Source organism: Mobula birostris, chromosome 1 (genome assembly GCF_030028105.1).
Source record: "Mobula birostris isolate sMobBir1 chromosome 1, sMobBir1.hap1, whole genome shotgun sequence".
NCBI classification, from domain to species: domain Eukaryota; kingdom Metazoa; phylum Chordata; class Chondrichthyes; order Myliobatiformes; family Myliobatidae; genus Mobula; species Mobula birostris.
In genome coordinates this window covers 14,441,690-14,461,748 of record NC_092370.1, presented here as the reverse complement: position 1 = coordinate 14,461,748, position 20,059 = coordinate 14,441,690, and the positions used below count along the sequence as shown (strand labels likewise).

The following is a 20,059-nucleotide window of genomic DNA, read 5'->3' as shown; positions in this document are numbered from 1 at the left end:
ATTCTAATATGGGTCTCTTGGACTGAGGGTGGGAAGGGGGCAGGGAGAGGGGATTCACGGTTGGGAAAAGGGGAAAGGAGAGGGGGAGGGAGCAGGAAGCACCAGAGAGACATACTGCAATGATTAATAAACCAATTGTTTACAATCAAATAATCGTGCCTGGTGTCTCAGGGCTGGGTGTGTCTGCACCCATGTCAACCACCTCTCCTGGCACTCCTCCTGTGCCACCTGTCCCACACCCCTCCCATGGCACTCCACCCTCACCTTTCCTCCCTCCACACCTACAAACTCGCTTCCAATCCTCCTGTGCCTCCTGTCCAACACTCCTCCCATGGCACTCCACCCTCACCTTTCCTCCCTCCACTCTTACAATCTTGCTTCCACTGCATGTTGACAAATACAGTACTGTGTGAACGTCTTAAGCACCTCAGCTATATGTCCCCAAGTATTTTGCACTGTACTGTATATCCAGGAATTTGCAAAGATCATTTGTCTCTGGTTTGCCATGAAGTGAGGCGTTTGGTCAATTTTTTATCCTTTAATATTTAGATTTTTCTCTCTCTCTTTTAGGTTTCTGCTGTTCATAGTATAATAAGAGGAAGGACTGTGTAGTTGGACATGTTCTACAGTGAAAAAAATCTCTTCAGAATCAGAATCAGGTTTAATATGACTGGCATACGTCATAGAATTTGTTGTTATGTAGTGGCAATACATTGCAATGCATAATAATAAAACTGTAAATTACAATATTTATGTTAGGCATCCATTAGTCTTGCGAGACCATGGACCTGTGCCTGGAAAGTCTTCACTCTCCAGGGCACAGGCCTGGGCAAGGATGTATGGAAGACCAGCAGTTGCCCATGCTGCAAGTCTCCCCTCTCCATGACACCAATGTTGTCCAAGGGAAGGGCATTAGGACCCATACAGCTTGGCACCGGTGTCGTCGCAGAGCAATGTGTGATTAAGTGCCTTGCTCAAGGACACAACACGTTCCCTCGGCTGGGGCTCAAACTCACGACCTTCAGGTAGCTAGTCCAATGCCTTAACCACTTGGCCATGTGCCCACACAACAATACTTATATGAAAATGTTAAACTAAATAAGTAGTGGAAAAAGAGAAAAAAAAGTAATGAGGTAGTGTTCATGGGTCCAATGTCCATTACTTGCTATCAAACCAATAGATTTCCTGTTGTTTCAATGTACCTGAAGCTTCTCTAGTTCAAAATTATGAATGAGTGTAAATAGGGTAAGCACAAGCAGGCTTTTTCCACTGAGGTTGGGTGGGGCTACAACTAGAAGTCATGGGTGAAAGGTGAAAAGTTCAAGGGGAACATGAGGGGAAACTTCTTCACTCAGAGAGCTGTGCGACTGTGGAATGAATTTCCAGCACGTGTGGTGCATGCGAGCTCAATTTCAACTTTTAAGAGAAGTTTGGATAGGTATATGGAAGATAGGGGTATGGAGGGCTATGGTCCCAGTGCAGGTCAATGGGAGTAGGCAGTTTAAATGGTTCCGCACGGACTAGATGGGCCAAAGGGCCTTTTTCTGTGCTGTACTTTTCTATGACTCTAGAAATAAATTCCCACTTAATTTGCTTTTACCAGAAATACTTGGAGCATTGTTTTCGGTGATCATAATTTGGATTGTAACAGGAGTCCTGGTCTACCTCGCCGCTCAACGATTGATCCATTCTGATTTTGAAATTGATGGATTGGTTATGGTTACAACATCTTCCATTGCCGTGGTAGTAAACATAATGTAAGTTAATTTTTGAAATTCACTTGGTATTTCTTTCTACAGGCCACCTTTTAAATAAATCAGACTTAGTTGTATTCTTGCCTTAAAAATGGTGTTCATCGAAGTTACACACAAAATGCTGGAAGAACTCAGCAGGTCAGGCAGCAACTGCGGAGGAGAATAAAAAGTTGATGTTTCAAGTCCTTTCATCAGGACTGGAAAGGAAGGGGGGAAATGGGTGTAGAATCTAGAATAAGGAGGTGGGGGGGAGGAGGACAAGCTAGCAAGTAATAGGTGAATCCAGGTGAAGGGGAAAGTGCAGAGGTGGGGGGGGGTGGTGAGAAGCTGAGAGGTGAAAGGTGAGAGCTTTCTCCATCCTGGTTCCCCTCTCACCCCTACTCTTCTCCTCATCTGTCCATCACCTCCCCCTGGTTTCCCTCCTCATTCCCTTTCTTCCATGGTCCACTGTTGTCTCCTATCAGATTCCTTCTTCTTCAGCCCCTTGCCTTTTCCACCTATCTTCTCTCACTTTCTCACTTCATTCCCCCCTCCTCCACCCACCCACCTTCCCCCTCACCTGGTCTTACCTATCACCTGCCACCTGTAGCCCTTCCCTTAACCCCACCTTCTTATTCTGGCATCTTCCCCTTTCCTTTCAAGTCCCAATGAATTATCTTGGCTCGAAATGTCGACCGTTTAATCCTCTTCAAGAGGCTACACTATGTAGATCTCGCAGCTGAAGTTCAGCGACGGGGCTGGAAAACCAAAGTTTGTCCTGTGGGGGTGGATTGTAGGGGATTTATAACCACATCCACCATCAAATTGGTGAAGGAGCTGCGTCAGAATCTACGTCAAACCAGCAGAGCCACATCAGAGGTGGTGGAAAGAAGCAGTCAATGGCTTTGGATCAAGTGAAAGGACTTCTCCCGGGCTCCAAGATAGCATCAAGAGAGTGCGAAGGCACAATGGTGTGGGGGGTAACTCTGGGGTGCCAGAAGTTATCGTTGAGCCCTCAGGAGATGTCATGGCCTAATCGATGAAACATCGAGGTAGGAGGGTGCCCACTTGAAAACCCCTGCGTGTTGACCCTGTGCCACTCCCAACACCAAGGCAGCCTCGAGCAAGTGCTCACGACCCATTGGCACAAGAGATAGTAACATTTTATCCTGTGACTTTTTAAAAAATTTTCACTTCTGCATCCCTTCCTTTCCAGTCCCAATGAAGGGTTTCAGTCCGAAGTGTAGACTGCTTATTCCCCTCCATAGATGCTGCCTGACCTGCTGAGTTCCTCCAGCACTTTTGTGTTTGTTACTCTGGATTTCCGGCATCTGCAGAATCCCTTGTGTTCAAGATTTTAGAATGAGGGGTGACAGTTGCAGGTAATGGGATCGTCCTCCCAGGATTGACTTGGAGATGAAATTCCTTCACATACTTTTTTTAGAAAATTTTCGAATATTTTGCTTGGCAAGGTTCTGTATATTCTGTCACAGGGTGTGCTCTAGATTGAAACCGATAGAGCTTTGGGTACGAAAGGAATCAGGAATGGAGAGAAGTGTGAACTTTTTGGACAGCAACCATGTGGCCTTCTCCAGGATGATGTTTTCTGAATGTAACTTATCTTTATGCAGAATGGGTTTGACACTGTATCAGAGTGGCCATGGTCACAGCCATGGTGTGCCCTACCCTCAACACTCAAAGGAAGTTAACCACAGCCATCAGCCAAATGCCAGCATACGCACGGCCTTCATCCATGTTGTGGGAGACTTCTTACAAAGCGTTAGTGTGTTAATCAGTGCTCTTATAATTTTCTTCAAGGTTAGTTCCCATGTTATAATTTGCTTATATATTGTTGTTTATTGCTTATATATTTGTTTTTAATTATATTTGTTTGTTCAAAATACATTTATTATCAAAGCATATATACTTTGTACAATCTTGAGATTTACCTCATTATAGGCAGCCAGAAAACAAAGTAACCCAATAGAAGTCATTTATAACCATATAACAATATAATAATTACAGCACAGAAACAGGCCACCTTGGCCCTTCTAGTCCGTGCCGAACTCTTACGCTTACCTAGTCCCACCGACCTGCACTCAGCCCATAACCCTCCATTCCTTTCCTGTCGATATGTCTATCCAATTTAACTTTAAACGACAACATCGAACCTGCCTCAACCACTTCTGCTGGAAGCTCGTTCCACACAGCTACCACTCTCTGAGTAAAGAAGTTCCCCCTCATGTTACCCCTAAACTTTTTCCTTTAACTCTCAACTCATGTCCTCTTGTTTGAATCTCCCCCACTCTCAATGGAAAAAGCCCATCCACGTCAACTCTATCTATGCCCCTCATAAATTTAAATACCTCTATCAAGTCCCACCTCAACCTTCTACATTCCAAAGAATAAAGACCCAACTTGTTTAACCTTTCTCTGTAACTTAGGTGATGAAACCCAGGTAACATTCTAGTAAATCTTCTCTGTACTCTCTCTATTTTGTTGATATCTTTCCTGTAATTCGTTGACCAAAACTGTACACAATACTCCAAATTTGGCCTCACCAATGCCTTGTACAATTTCAACATTACATCCCAACTCCTATACTCAATGCTCTGATTTATAAAGGCCAGCATACGAAAAGCTTTCTTCACCACCCTATCCACATGAGATTCCATCTTCAGGGAACTAGATCCCTCTGTTCTACTGTATTCTTCAATGCCCTACCATTTACCATGTATGTCCTATTTTGATTAGTCCTACCAAACTGCAGCACCTCACATTTATCAGCATTAAACTCCATCTGCCATCTATCAGCCCACTCTTCTAACTGGCCTAAATCTCTCTGCAAGCTTTGAAAACCTATTTCATTATCCACAACACCACCTATCTTAGTATCATCTGAATACTTACTCATCCAATTTACCACCCCATCATCCAGATCATTAATATATGTGACAAACAACATTGGACCCAGTACAGATCCCTGAGGCACACCACTAGTCACCGGCCTCCAATCTGACAAACAGTTATCCACCACTACTCTCTGGTGTCTCCGATCCAGCCACTGCTGAATCCATTTAACTACCTCAATATTAATACCTAACGATTGAACCTTCCTAACTAACCTTCCGTGTGGAACCTTGTCAAAGGCCTTACTGAAGTCCATATAGACAACATCCACTGCTTTACCCTCGTCAACTTTCCTAGTAACCTCATCAAAAAATTCAATAAGATTTGTCAAACATGACCTTCCACGCACAAATCCATGTTGACTGTTCCTAATCAGACCCTGTCTGTCCAGATAATTATATATACCATCTCTAAGAATACTTTCCATCAATTTACCCACCACTGACGTCAAACTCACAGGCCGATAATTGCTAGGTTTACTCTTAGAACCCTTTTTAAACAATGGAACAACATGAGCAATACGCCAATCCTCCGGCACCGTCCCCGTTTCTAATGACATTTGAAATATTTCTGTCAGAGCCCCTGCTATTTCTACACTAACTTCCCTCAAGGTCCTAGGGAATATCCTGTCAGGACCCGGAGACTTATCCACTTTTATATTCCTTAAAAGCGCCAGTACTTCATCTTCTTTAATCATCATAGTTTCCATAACTTCCCTACCTGTTTCCCTTATCTTACACAATTCAATATCCTTCTCCTTCATGAATACCAAAGAAAGGAAATTGTTCAGAATCTCCTCCATCTCTTCGGCTCCGCACATAGCCGTCCACTCTAATTCTCTAAGGGACAAATTTTATCCCTCACTATCCTTTTGCTATTAATATAACTGTAGAAACCCTTGAGATTTATTTTCACCTTACTTGCCAAAGCAGCCTCATATCCTCTTTTAGCTTTTCTAATTTCTTTCTTAAGATTCTTTTTACATTCTTTATATTCCTCGAGCACCTCATTTACTCCATGCTGCCTATATTTATTGTAGATATCTCTCTTTTTTCAAACCAAGTTTCCAATATCCCTTGAAAACCATGGCTCTCTCAAACTTTTAATCTTTCCTTTCAACCTAACAGGAACATGAAGATTCTGTACCCTCAAAATTTCACCTTTAAATGGCCTCCATTTCTCTATTACATTCTTCCCATAAAACAAATTGTCCCTGTCCACTCCTTCTAAATCCTTTCGCATCTCCTTAAAGTTAGCCTTTTTCCAATCAAAAATCTCAACCCTGGGTCCAGACCTATCCTTCTCCATAATTATATTGAAACTAATAGCATTGTGATCACTGGACCCGAAGTGCTCCCCAACACAAACCTCCGTCACCTGACCTATCTCATTCCCTAATAGGAGATCCAACACTGCCCCTTCTCTAGTTGGTACCTCTATGTATTGCTGCAAAAAACTATCCTGCACACATTTTACAAATACCAAACCATCCAGCCCTTTTACAGTATGGGCTTCCCAGTCTATGCGTGGAAAATTAAAATCTCCCACAATCACAACCTTGTGCTGATTACAAATATCTGCTATCTCCTTACAAATTAGCTCCTCCAATTCTCGCTCCCCATTTGGTGGTCTATAATACACCCCCATAAGAGTTACTACACCTTTCCCATTCCTCAATTCCACCCAAATAGCCTTCCTAGACGAGCCCTCTAATCTATCCTGCCAGAGCACCGCTGTAATATTTTCTCTGACAAGCAATGCAACACCTCCTCCTCTTGTCCCTCCGATTCTGTAACACCTGAAGCAATTAAATCCAGGAATATTTAGTTGCCAATCACACCCGTCCTGTAACTACGTTTCACTAATAGCTACCACATCATACTTCCAGGTATCAATCCACGCTGTAAGCTTTAAATAAAAAGAACACCATTAAACATTCAGTGTGAAGAGAGGGAAAAAAACAAATTGTGTAAACACCAGGGGTGCAGTGTTAATTTTTTAGGTGCCGGAGCTGACAAAATGCTTGCCATTTCCTATATCCTTTCTATATATATGTCACACCCAATTTGTGTACCTGCTCATTTCATGTACTTCCTTGCCCTATTCATGTAATCAGCAGGTACACAAATTGGGTGTGACATATATATGTGAATAGGGCTTCTTATAATGTCAAACACTAAACCAAGATGAAAGAAATATATGAATTCCAGAGCTCCACAGAAATACAGTGATAGTTAAGACATTAACAAGATTATAGCCTATCACTACATTTCAGTGTATAACTGGTACAATAAAACATATAATATTTAATTTAATAATATAACAAGTATTGCATGGTTGCACTCACTAATTATCATAAAATATAATTATCAAGCAAGTGGAAGAAAAAGACAGTAATCATGTATTTTACCAATTTAAAAGTAATTACCTACTTACCAAATGCCACCAATGAGAAATTTCACAATAATTTCCACAAAGGGTCAGGTGTAATATATGTTCGGGGGTCTGAAGCAACTCTTGTCCTGGTGTCATCTGCTGATCTATGGTACCGCAGCCATGATGTGACATACGGCTCAGGATTCCACTGAACTAGAGGAGGTCCGTGTAGTTTAACAAACATAAGCGTTGATACATGATTTATGAGAATCCTTGAAGGTGTTGTTGTTAATATCAAGTTCTTGTGACTGAATCCTCTCTCACACTTAGTTGTACTAAAAGGAATAACTTGTGAACAGCTCAGTAATGGGCGTAAATCTTGGGGGATGCGGCGTCCACGATCCTCCATATAATCTCTGAAGGCATTTATTACAGAGGAAGAAGAAAGCTTAAACCTCTTAAAGAGAGATGATATTGCAGCTTCTCCATAATTAGGTGGTATTTCAGCAGCCCAGTTATCTTTATCAAGGACACACATTTCATTTAGCAGGGATTTATATATACTTTGAGGTTTAGAAGTTTGAGAACCTTTCAAGGATGTTGTCGTGAACATACAGTGCTGCAAATTGTTTATAAAACTAGTAAGAAACTGTAGATAATTAATGGAGACAACTTTGTTGTTGCTTGTTAAGGTAATTTCTCCAAACTTCCCCTTTTCAACTGCCTCTTGAGCTTCTAGAGTTTTTGTACCAGGTTGCTCTTTCACTCCATGCAGTGATCTTATGCTCTGTTGGATCAGTTTGTCTGCGTAAACAATCGAAGTAGTACATTTCTGTAAACATGCTGACAGTAAACCAAGTTCATGCAATGTGTCATACATTAGAGCTAAGTCCAATAGAAACTGTTCTGAAGAGAGTCTTTTCAAAGACCTTCATAGGTTTTTCTGTCTCTCCCAGATCTTGTTTCACCCTTCATTGCTTTTTCAAAATGAAAACACAGTGCTTCATAATTTTGCCACACTACTGAAACTGTTCGAAACAAGCTAGCTACCCACCTGGTGCCCAGAACACGGCCTATTTTGCAAATTTTTTGTTCTAGTTGAGAGGCACATTCAGACAGTTCCTTCTTATTTAGAGGCGATCTACTGTAAACAGAGTAAAATTTGTCCATAAATGATAGAAAATGGTTTATTCCATGAACTTCTCTCACTGAATCACCTACTGCAAGTTCTAATCTGTGATTAAGACAGTGCCAAATTATCACATCAGGGTAATGTTCCTTGAGAATTGTAGCAGATTTGACACCAAGCATTACGCTTGCCCCATCACTAGCAAATGCTGCAAGGTTCTGTTTCAACTAAGAGTCATTAAACCCGTGGTTATTGAGACAGTTCAACAGATGCTTAGCAATAGTTGTAGCTTTCTGATCAGGCAGTTCAATTAGATCTAAAAACATAAAATGGGGATCATCTTCCTTATCGCTTTCACATTTCAAATAAATTATTAGGGTGGTCTTAATGCTCAGGCTTGTTGATTCATCAATGAGAACAGAAAATTTGCCACTTATCTGCTTGATATGCTGGCAAATTTTCTTTCTCATATTACTGGCTATGTGATTCCTTATCTCTGTTGCACTAGTGCAGGAATGCAGTCCAAATCCAATGTCAATACCACTTTTTTCTGAAGTTCCAATAAGCCAAAGTGATCAGAGTATGGTCTGTCATTCTGAGCTAAATAATATGCAGAATAAAAAATTGAACAAGTTGCCTTTAGATGCGAAGCATTCATGGTGTCACATAATTTTCCAAGAGCATCTTCACTAGCTATATTTTCAACACTTGGAGCAGCAGTGTGAGCTTTTGATAGTTTGTGATCAGCAATTTTTTTTTCTGAGAGACTTCAAGCGTGTACTTCGATCGGCTCCATAATAGGATACTTGGTACATCTGCCATGCTGATTCTCCCGTGATCTTTAAGTTCTTGAGGCTGTAGCACTTTACATAGCTAGCCAGCCATCCCTTACTAGCCTCACACTCCTTCCACTCGCTCTCCTCAACCCTGTCTCATAGTGCTCACAGAGGCTAAGTGGTTTTTCACGCATAATTTTGCCATCAACAGGGATATGCTTCTGTGACATATCCTCTAGCCACACACTTAATGCTTTCTCAGTCTTTGCAAGCACTTTATCACGAACCAGAGAGCCCATTTTTGCCATTGTAGGGGTAGCACTAACACTTCCACGAAGTTCAGCTTCTTTCTGCTTTATTGTGCGAATGCTCGATTCGTTCTTACCGACCTTCCGGCCCACTTCGGCATGCGACATGCCACTTTTCAAAAGATCTAAGATGTTTATTTTCTCGGCGAACAATGCTCAAACGACGAGCGCTGGAGAGAGACTGAGGATCTGTGAAATGGCGGGAGGCTACAGCAGGGTATGCTGGGACAACGGGTCGAGCGAGGAGGAATTTCACGAAACAGTCACAGCTCCAGGACTTCACCAAAAACAATCAAATATCAATAGGCAATAGACAACAGACAATAGACAATAGGTGCAGGAGTAGGCCATTCGGCCCTTTGAGCCAGCACCACCATTCACTGTGATCATGGCTGATCATCCACTATCAGTATCCAGTTCCTGCCTTATCCCCGTAACATTTGATTCCACTATCTTTAAGAGCTCTATCCATCTCTTTCTTGAAAACATCTAGAGACTTGGCCTCCACAGCCTTCTGGGGCAGAGCATTCCAAATATCCATCATTCTCTGGGTGAAAAAGTTTTTCCTCAACTCCGTTCTAAATGGCCTACCCGTAATTCTTAAACTGTAGCCTCTGGTTCTGGACTCACCCGTCAGCGGGAACATGCTTCCTGCCTGCAGCATGTCCAATCCCTTAATAATCTTATATGTTTCAATAAGATCCCCTCTCAGCTTTCTAAATTCCAGAGTGATAAAGCTCAGTCACTCCAATCTTTCGACATATGACAGTCCCGCCATCCCGAGAATTAACCTTGTGAACCTACGCTGCACTCCCTCAATAGCAAGAATGTCCTTCCTCAAATTTGGAGACCAAAACTGCACACAGTACTCCAGGTGTGGTCTCACCAGGGTCCTGTACAGCTGCAGAAGGACCTCTTTGCTCTTATACTCAATTCCCCTTGTTATGAAGGCCAGCATGCCATTAGCTTTCTTCGCTGCCTGCTGTACTTGCATGCTTGCTTTCAGTGACTGATGTACAAGAACACCTAGATCTCGTTGTGCTTCCCCTTTTCCTAACTTGACTCCATTTAGATAATAATCTGCCTTCCCATTCTTACCACCAAAGTGGATAACCTCACATTTATCCACATTAAACTGCATCTGCCCACTCACCCAGCCTGTCCACGTCACCCTGCATTCTCATAACATCCTCCTCACATTTCGCACTGCCTCCCAGCTTTGTGTCATCGGCAAATTTGCTAATGTTACTTTTAATTCCCTCATCTAAATCATTAATATATATTGTAAACAGCTGCGGTCCCAGCACTGAACCCTGCGGTACCCCACTGGTCACCGCCTGCCATTCCGAGAGGGACCCGTTAATCGCTACTCTTTGTTTTCTGTCAGCCAGCCAATTTTCAATCCATGTCAGTACTCTGCCCCCAATACCGTGTGCCCTAATTTTGCCCACTAATCTCCTATGTGGGACTTTATCAAAGGCTTTCTGAAAGTCCAGGTACATTACATCCACTGGCTCTCCCTTGTCCATTTTCATAGTTACATCCTCAAAAAATTCCACAAGATTAGTCAAGCACGATTTCCCCTTTGTAAATCCATGCTGACTCGGACCAATCCTGTTACTGCTATCCAGATATGTCGTAATTTCATCTTTTATAATTGACTCCAGCATCTTTCCCACCATCGACGTCAGGCTAATCGGTCTATAATTCCCTGTTTTCTCTCTTCCTCCCTTCTTGAAGAGAGGAACAACATTAGCCACCCTCCAATCCACAGAAACTGATCCTGAATCTATAGAACATTGGAAAATGATTACCAATGCGTCCACGATTTCTAAAGCCACCTCCTTAAGTACCCTGGGATGCAGACCATCAGGTCCCGGGGACTTATCAGCCTTCAGACCCAGCAGCCTATCCAACACCATTTCCTGCCTAATATAAATTTCCTTCAGTTCATCCATTACCCTAGGTCCTTTGGCTGCTATTATATCTGGGAGATTGTTTGTGTCTTCCCTAGTGAAGACAGATCCAAAGTACCTGTTCAACTCGTCTGCCATTTCCTTGTTCCCCATAATAAATTCACCCGCTTCTGTCTTCAAGGGCCCAATTTTGGTCTTAACTATTTTTTTCCTTTTCACGTACCTAAAGAAACTTTTACTATCCTCCTTTATATTCTTGGTTCGTTTGCCTTCGTACCTCATTTTTTCTCCGTGTATTGCCTTTTTAGTTACCTTCTGTTGCCCTTTAAAAGTTTCCCAATCCTCCGGCTTCCCACTTATATTTGCTATGTTATACTTCTTCTCTTTTGTTTTTATACTGTCCATTACTTCCCTTGTCAACCATGGCCTTTCCTTACTCCCCTTAGAATCTTTCTGCCTCTTTGGAACAAACTGATCCTGCACCTTCCACATTATTCCCAGAAACACTTGCCATTGCTGTTCCACTGTCATCCCTGCTAGGGTATTGTTCCATTGAACTTTGGCCAGCTCCTCCCTCATAGCATCATAGTTCCCTTTGTTCAACTGTAATACTGACACTTCCCAGTTTCCCTTCTCCCTTTCAAATTGTAGGTTAAAACTTATCATATTATGGTCACTACCTCCTAATGGCTCCTTTACCTCGAGGTCCCTGATCAAATCCAGTTCATTGCACAACACTAAATCTAGAATTGTGTTCTCTCTGGTAGGCTCCAGCACAAGCTGTTCTAAGAATCCATCTCGGAGGGACACCACAAACTCCCTTTCTTGGGGTCCAGCACCAACCTGATTCCTCCAGTCTACCTGCATGTTGAAGTCCCCAATAACAACTGTAGCATTACCTTTGCGACATGCCAATTTTAACTCTTGATTCAACTTACACCCTACATCCTAATGTTCTTAGTGGTATTTTCCCCACCAGCCACCACCCCTCTCCCCAACCCCTGCTTCCGTAAAATTCCCTCTATTTAATATGCGGCCGCTGTTAAATTCCCCACTTGTTTATTTTGACTTTTGTTTAATAGAGGTGCTGGAGCAGTGCTCCGGTGAGCTCTGCACCCCTAGTAAACACTAAAAGTAAGCAAATAGCATTCCGAACGAAAATGAGTGAACAGACGCAGAGCCAGGCATTGTCGCAGCCACAGCAGACCACAGCCTCAGTTCAGCGCAGAGCCAAGTAAACGTCGTGGAGCCGCAAGCAGAACTGGCCCGAGCTGTGCCTCCAGCCTCAACTCCCTGACCTTTTAAATCTGGCCCACCACTTAATTTGTTCAAACCTCGAGTGACTCCTCACTTCTGGACCGGGCCCTCCCTGCCATTTCGATGTGCACTCAGCCCAGTGCCCAGCCGCCTCAGTTCGGCTCGCACCCAACCCATCCAATTCAGCCTGGCGCTTAAAACGATCAGGCCTTGGATCTTTCCTGGCCCCGTCTTGACTCTGCCTCGCCTCAGTTATGCCGCATCGAATCGGCTCCAAGTGTGCTCCAGTAATGGCCAAGCATTGGCTCATTCGCCACTCTCCGGCACAGGCCCCACAGCCTATACACGCCACATACAAAATTCCTTGATTTCTATCACAGTTGTTATATTTTGCTATAAGATCGGGGTGGAATGGTATCATAGCAGTTACCTCAATTCTTTTATAGCGCCAGGGATTGCCAATCACCAGTTGGGATTGGATTTCCACCCTGTCTGTAAGGAGTTTGTATTTTCTCCTGGGTTTCCCCCGGGTGCTCTGATTTCCTCCCATATTAAAAAAGACATCTGGTTAGGGTGAGTGAGTTGTGGGCATGCTCTGTTGACACCTCTATACAGCTCTATCACTTGCATTTTGTAACCCTAGGATTATCTGTGCTAATACTTAGAAACAAAAGAAAATCTCAAATTAGAGGTCAATTTTTATTTCTTGATATTAGTGTCTGTAGAATGACAAAGGCAGATTTTTAAAAACATAAAATAGATAAACAGAATAGTTAAGAATTTTGTTACAATACCTACAAATTGTATTCATTAAATGAGCTAAGGTAGTTTCTGTGCATCTAGGGAAGGTTTACCTGTAAAATAAACATTGGCTTTCAATTATTTAAATAGTAAGTATATATGGACACCTTAACAATCACTTAATTCCTTCCTCTAGTTCTCTGTATTATTCAAAAGTTTGGTGAATTTTTACATTCATGAAAGGTGAAGGGGGTAATTTTAAAGGAAATATGAGGGGTAAATCTTTTTCCACAGAGGGTGGTGGGTGCCTTGAATACGCTGCCTGGGGCGGTGGTGGCAGGTAGGTAATGGATTTTTAAGAGACGTTTAGATAAGCACATGAATGAAAGATTGTGTAGGCAGGAGGAATGAGCCATTTGATTACAAATTTAATTGGTTCAGCATAGCATTGTGGGCCAAAGTGTGTGTGTTCCTGTGCTTACTGTTCTATGTTCTGTTACCATGGCGATTAGAAGTTAAAGATTAGCTGCATTTGTTAAATGTACATTTGAAACACGCAGTGAAAGGCATTGTTTGTGTCTCCGACCTGCACAGTCCGACATATGTTGGGGGCAGCCTGCAGGTGTCGCCATGCTTCTGGCACTAACATAGCATGCCCACAACTCACTGACCTGTACATCTCTGAGACGTGGGAGGAAACCTGAGTACCCGGAGGAAATCCACGTGGTCACAGGGAGAACGTACAAACTCCTTTTTGACAGCGGGGATGGCAATTGAACCCAGATCACCAGCACTGTAAAGCGTTATGCTAACCACTCCAATACCGATTCTGTAGCAATGCTGGATGGGCACGTCGCCAAGCGGTTAAGGCATTGGACTAGCTACCTGAAGGTCGTGAGTTCGAGCCCCAGCCAAGGGAATGTGTTGTGTCCTTGAGCAAGGCACTTAATCACACATCGCTCTGCGACGACACTGGTGCCAAGCTGCATGGGTCCTAATGCCCTTCTCTTGGACAACATTGGTGTCGTGGAGAGGGGAGACTTGCGGCATGGGCAACTGCTGGTCTTCCATACAACCTTGCCCAGGCCTGCGCCCTGGAGAGTGAAGACTTTCCAGGCGCAAATCCATGGTCTCACAAGACTAACGGATGCCTTTACCATAGCAATGCTGAAATGCTCATAAACTGGAGATAAATTGAAAGTTAAAGTTCACCACCACTGCTTACGTTTTCTCAGAAAATTGCACTCTGATGTGACTGAGTAAGTTTTTTGGCTATCTCAAACTCAGAATCGGATCAGACTCAGATTCATTTATTTATCACGGATACATCGAAGCATACAGTGAAGTGCGTTAACAATGAGCACGATCTAAGGATGTGCCGGGGGCAGCCCACAAGTGTTGCCACACATTCCGGCACCAACATAGAATGCCCACAATGTTGAGCAGAGCAACTCAGAACACACAGGCAACAAAATAATAACACCAAAACAAACCTCTTTCCTCCCTTCCACCCGCACGTCCACATAGAGTCCTCCAGCCCCAGGACAAGTTGCTGGGCCCCTAACCTCCATTAGACTTGCAGACTCATAGACAACGGGCCTCTGACTTCCCCAGTTGATTTCAGACAGGTAGATCCAGAGCCTGGGTCACCAGGCTTCAACTTCTGGACTTCAGATCAACCATCGGGCTTCGAGCTTCGGTATTGACCCCAGGTCTAGCCCCGAACTCCAGGCCATGAACTCCGGGCACACCGACTCCTGTGCCTAGGGTCACGGACGGACATCCAATCCGGTGATCCACTGACCGGTCCTCGCAGTACCCCTTCTGCACTTGACCGTCGGCAATCAGCGACCGCAGTTCGATTCCCGCTGTTGTCTGCAAAAGAGTTTGTGCGTTCTCCCACATGAGTTTCCTCTGGGTGCTCCGATTTCCCCCCACATTTCAGACACATATGGGTTAAGGTGAGTTAGTTGTGGGCATGCTCTGTTGGCACCAGAAGCACAGTGCACTTACACACACATCTTCAGACAGTGTTGGTTGTTGATGCTAATAACGTACTTCACTGCACATTTCAGTGTTTTTCTGTACAGAGCTGTGCAAATGTCAGTGGCACATATATATAGCTAGTGTGCCTAAGACCTTTGCACAGTTTGTAAATCTGGCGGGAGTAAAGATATTGAGCATAGTGAGTGTGGAGCGCCATGGGAGGGGTGTGAGTGTTGGCAGGGAAGGAGTGCCAGGGGTGGGGTGTGGCGTAGGTACAGACACAGACAACCCTGAGACACTGGACAAGGTCATGTGATTCCAAACAATTGGTTTATTGATCACAACAGAATGTCTCTCTGGTGCTTCCCGCTCCCTCCCCTCTCCCTTCGGCTTTTCCCAATCATGATTCCCCTCTCCCTGCCCCCTTCCCACTCTCAGTCCACAACAGAGACCCATATCAAAATCAGGTTTACCATCACTCACATGTCATGAAATTGGTTTTGTTTTTGTGGCAGTAGTACAGTGCAATACATAAAATTATGACAGTATTGTGCAAAAGTCTTAGGCACCCTGGCATTATATTGAGTCATAGAGTAATCGAAAGGTATGGCACAGAAACTGGCCCTTCAGCACATCTAGACCATGCCAAACCATTTAAGCTGCCTACTCCCATCGACCTGCTCTGGGACCACAGCCCTCCATACCCCTACCATCCATATACCTGTCTAAACTTCCCTTAAACATTGAAATTGAGCTCGCATTCACTACTTGCGCCGGCAGCTTGTTCCACACTCTCACCACCCAATGAGTGAAGAAGTTTCCCCTCAATTTCCCCTTAACCTTTCACCTTTGAGCCTTAACCCATGACCTCTGGTTGTGGTCCTACCCAACCTCAGTGGAAAAAGGCTACCTGCATTTACCCTATCTATACCCTCCATAATTTTGCATATCTTCATCAAATATCCTCTTGATCGTTTTCATTCAGGTAAATAAATTCCTAACCTATTCAATCTTTCCTTATTACTCAGGTCCTCCAATCCAGCAACATCCTTGTAAACTTTCTCGATAATTTTTCAACCTTATTTACATCTTTCCTGTGGATAGGAGACCAAAACTGCACACAATACTCCAAACTAGGCCTCACCAATGTCTTATACAGCCTCAACAAACATCCTATCTCCTGTACTCAATACTTCGATTTATGAAGGCCAATGTGCTAAAACTTTCTTATATCTGTTCCTGTCTTACATCAGTTCTGTACAAGTGACAGAAAAGCTGATCTTTAATCATGTCTTCACACCTTTTAACCTGAGTCCTCTAGTTGCCAATTGTAAGGATAGATCAGGAGCATCTCCACAAGAACGAAAGATACATGCCTATTGGGCCTCTTGGTGCCTTATTAGGGTAGTGAGGTGGAGATATGTCTCTACCAAAGGCGGTGTAAGGTGCTCCTTCCCTCCAGTAGCCCACAGGTCACCCTAACCACTTGCTTAGCCCTCCGGACAGGGTCACGTGAAGCCGTGGGATCAGGTGGTGGACGGTCGTATGAGCAGCCGGTGCATATCACAAGTCCTGGTTCTGCGACCACTGATGCCAAGCAATCTCTGAAGAGTATTGGTAATGGCTGGGGTCACCTGTCTTGTAAAGACACTGACCAGAAGAAGGCAATGGCAAACCAACTCTGTAGAAAAACTTGCCGAGAACAATCGTGGTCATAGACTATGATCACCCATGTCACATGACATGGCACATAATGATGATGGTGGTGGTACCTTTTGACCAACAATAAGAGGAGGCCCTATTAGTGGTTCAGAGATCAAAGCAATTTGAAGCATACAGTTGTAGTGAGAAATGATATACTTCATAGAAACATCCAATAATCATCGTGAATTAACATTTTCCTTGTCTTTTCCAGCCGGAATACAAAATAGTGGACCCTATATGCACCTTTATTTTCTCAGTGTTAGTGTTAGGAACAACTATCAAAGTCCTGCGGGATATCTTGTTGGTGCTGATGGAAGGTAATTCTCAGTTCTACCATTTTCATTTTTGTTCAATTCGTTGTAGTAACAAGTTTAAATCTGAGCAACACACACACACAAAATGCTGGAGGAACTTAGCAGCCCAGGCAGCAACGTTTACAGACCGCCTGCTCTCCTCCAACACTATGTGTTACGAACTGTAACGTTTTAGAAATAAACCAGCAGCAAGAGATTTCACACTGAGTCAGGTTTTAATGCTAAAACCACTATCTTTATTAACATCTACTTATAATATCATAACTTAACCAAGATAAACAAATGTTGACAGTGTTACGTGTATGTATGTGTGTAATATAGCTCCCAATCTAAGTTAAGCTTGGGGAAACAAAGCTTAGAGTCTTGAGATGGTAAAGTAGGAAAGTTCAGTTCATCCGCGGAATGTATGATAGGAGAGAGATAATTGTAATCCAGGGTGAAACGTAGAGAAAATGTGGTTATGAAGTATTCCACAGATTCCACGATGGTAAAACAAGATAACAGTCACTGTAGATCTTGTCCATCGTGTCGTTCCAAATCCACATACAAATTATCACCGAAAGTGATCTGTCACAGGGATATCGTCTTTAAGGGATTACCACACAACATACCCAGGCAAGGGTTAACACATAATTGGTCTCAACAGGATATCCCGAAAAATCCACTCCTTTGGATTATACGAAGTGACAGACACACGTTCTGTTATGCACTCCGTGCCGATGTTTAACCCACCCTTGTGGGCATAAGAGAGTTCCAAGCCCCAGCTGCGACGGGCTGAAGCTACCAGCTTCCCCAGTCTCTCTCTCTCTCTCTCTCTCTCTCTCTCTCTCTCAACTGATTTCTGACCGTGACTGTGTACTTGTTTTAAAGTTAAACAAGCTGCAAGTCAGTCAGTGAACAACAACGTAGTCCCGCCTCACTTAGGCGCTCTTAAAATGACAGTCCACAGTAAATGAAACCTGTGGGTTCGTAACATATGTGTGTGTTGCTTTGTATTTCCAGCACCTGCAGATTGAGCTTAAAATCCAAACCGGGGATGGTTTAAGGAGTTACCAAACATTTAAACTAAGGGTCTAAGGATTAAGATGACAATTAGATTCTTTTTCAGTAATTTGTCAGGCGAACTCATTCAAACAAATCCGTAAATGGACCCAAGATGCAAACAAACGTGTATTTGGAGAGCAAAGGAACTGGAGAAAAGATTGAGAGGATCAATCAAATTACAATGAACTTTTGAGCTAAATTCTCTAAATCTCTTTCCTGTCTTTTTGGTTGATGAATAGTTGAAACGTTGAATGGTCCTGTAGGCCGGTGGTCCCCAGCCACCGGGCCGTGGACAGGTACCGGGCCGCAAAGAATGTGCTACCGGGCCGCGAGGAAACGATATGATTTGGCAATATGAGTCAGCTGCACCTTTCCTCATTCCCTGTCACGCCCACTGTTGAGCTTGAATGCACGCGAGGTTATTACCCACATGTCATCCATGTCAGCGCGGGCTGAAACGTATGTTTCACATAACCTCTCTGCCGGCATTCTGAATCAAAGTCAAGGCTGAATATCCTGAGATAGCCACGAAAACACTGAAAACGTTGCTTCCATTTCCAACATATCTCTGCATTGAATGCAATGAAAACTAAATTGCGGAATAGACTGGACATAAGGAACCTCCTTCGCGTATCGCTGTCTCCCAGCACCCCTTGATAGGACCGTCTTGTTGCAGGGAAACAAGCCCAGGGCTCCCACTGTTTCAGCGATATTGGTGTGTTGCAATGATTTTATATGTTCATACGGGGAAAATATGTGCTGTGTGTTTAATATCCAAATGTTACTTAAAATGTTATGATGCTATTGATTTAGAAGTGACTTATATAGCCATATCACCATATAATAATTACAGCACGGAAACAGGCCATCTCTGCCTTTCTAGTCTGTGCCGAATGCTACTCTCACCTAGTCCCACCGACCTGCACTCAGCCCATAACCCTCCATTCCTTTCCTGTCCATATACCTATCCAATTTTTCTTTAAATGATAATATCGAACCTGCCTGTACCACTTCTACGGGAAGTTCGTTCAACACTTACTTCAAGCTCCCCTGTCCTCCCCTGATAATTGACTTATCACTATATTCATGCGAGGAAAGTATGCACTGTGTTTAATATTAAACTCATTAGATAAACCCTTTTAGAAACGAAATTTAGTGTATTAGCCACTTATCACCTATGTTCCGGTCGTGATTAACACCCCCACCCCTGAGCAGAATTGGCAAAAATGATTTGTAGAAAAAAAATTGGCACGTATGCGCATGTGCACTGGTGCCCGCGCAAGGCTTCATGGTCATGGTAGTCTTTCTCGGGGTAAACACACCGTATTTGACTGCTACTCTTGTCAGTTGGCAACCCTACACCCCCCCGGGTCGGCTGGTCCACAAGAATATTGTCAATATTAAACCAGTCCGCAATGCAAAAAAGGTTGGGGACCCCTGCTGTAGGCATCAGGATATACGAGATGAAGTGTCAGATAAACATGTTTTATATTTTGTTAATTATAACAAAATATATATAAAGTGTATAAGGAGTCATAAATTTCAAAGTAAATTTATTATCAAAGTATATATATATGTTAGTGGTGCGTGGCCAAGTGGTTAAGGCATTGGACTAGTGATCTGAAGGTCGTGAGTTCAAGCCCCAGCTGAGGCAGCATGTTGTGTCCTTGAGCAAGGCACTTAACCACACACTATTGAATAATAATCATAACAAAATCAATGACAACTGTCCCACTAGAGCGTTCAACCAGAGTGCAGAAGATAACAAACTACGTAAATGCAAAAAGAAAGAAATTATACCATTAAACAAATAAGCAATAAATATCGAGAACATGAGATGAGGTGACCTTGAAACACACACAAAG

The 20,059-nt window shown here is 43.2% G+C and overlaps 1 protein-coding gene across 1 annotated transcript in view; it reads left to right on the top strand.

The window, feature by feature from the left end:
* The window catches only part of LOC140190222 (proton-coupled zinc antiporter SLC30A2-like), a 61,570-nt gene that overhangs the window by 28,019 nt on the left and 13,492 nt on the right, over window positions 1-20,059 (top strand). Inside the window, 3 exon segments of the mRNA XM_072247112.1 lie at window positions 1,604-1,757; window positions 3,365-3,551; window positions 17,048-17,153. Coding sequence (XP_072103213.1) covers window positions 1,604-1,757; window positions 3,365-3,551; window positions 17,048-17,153 — 447 coding nt within the window.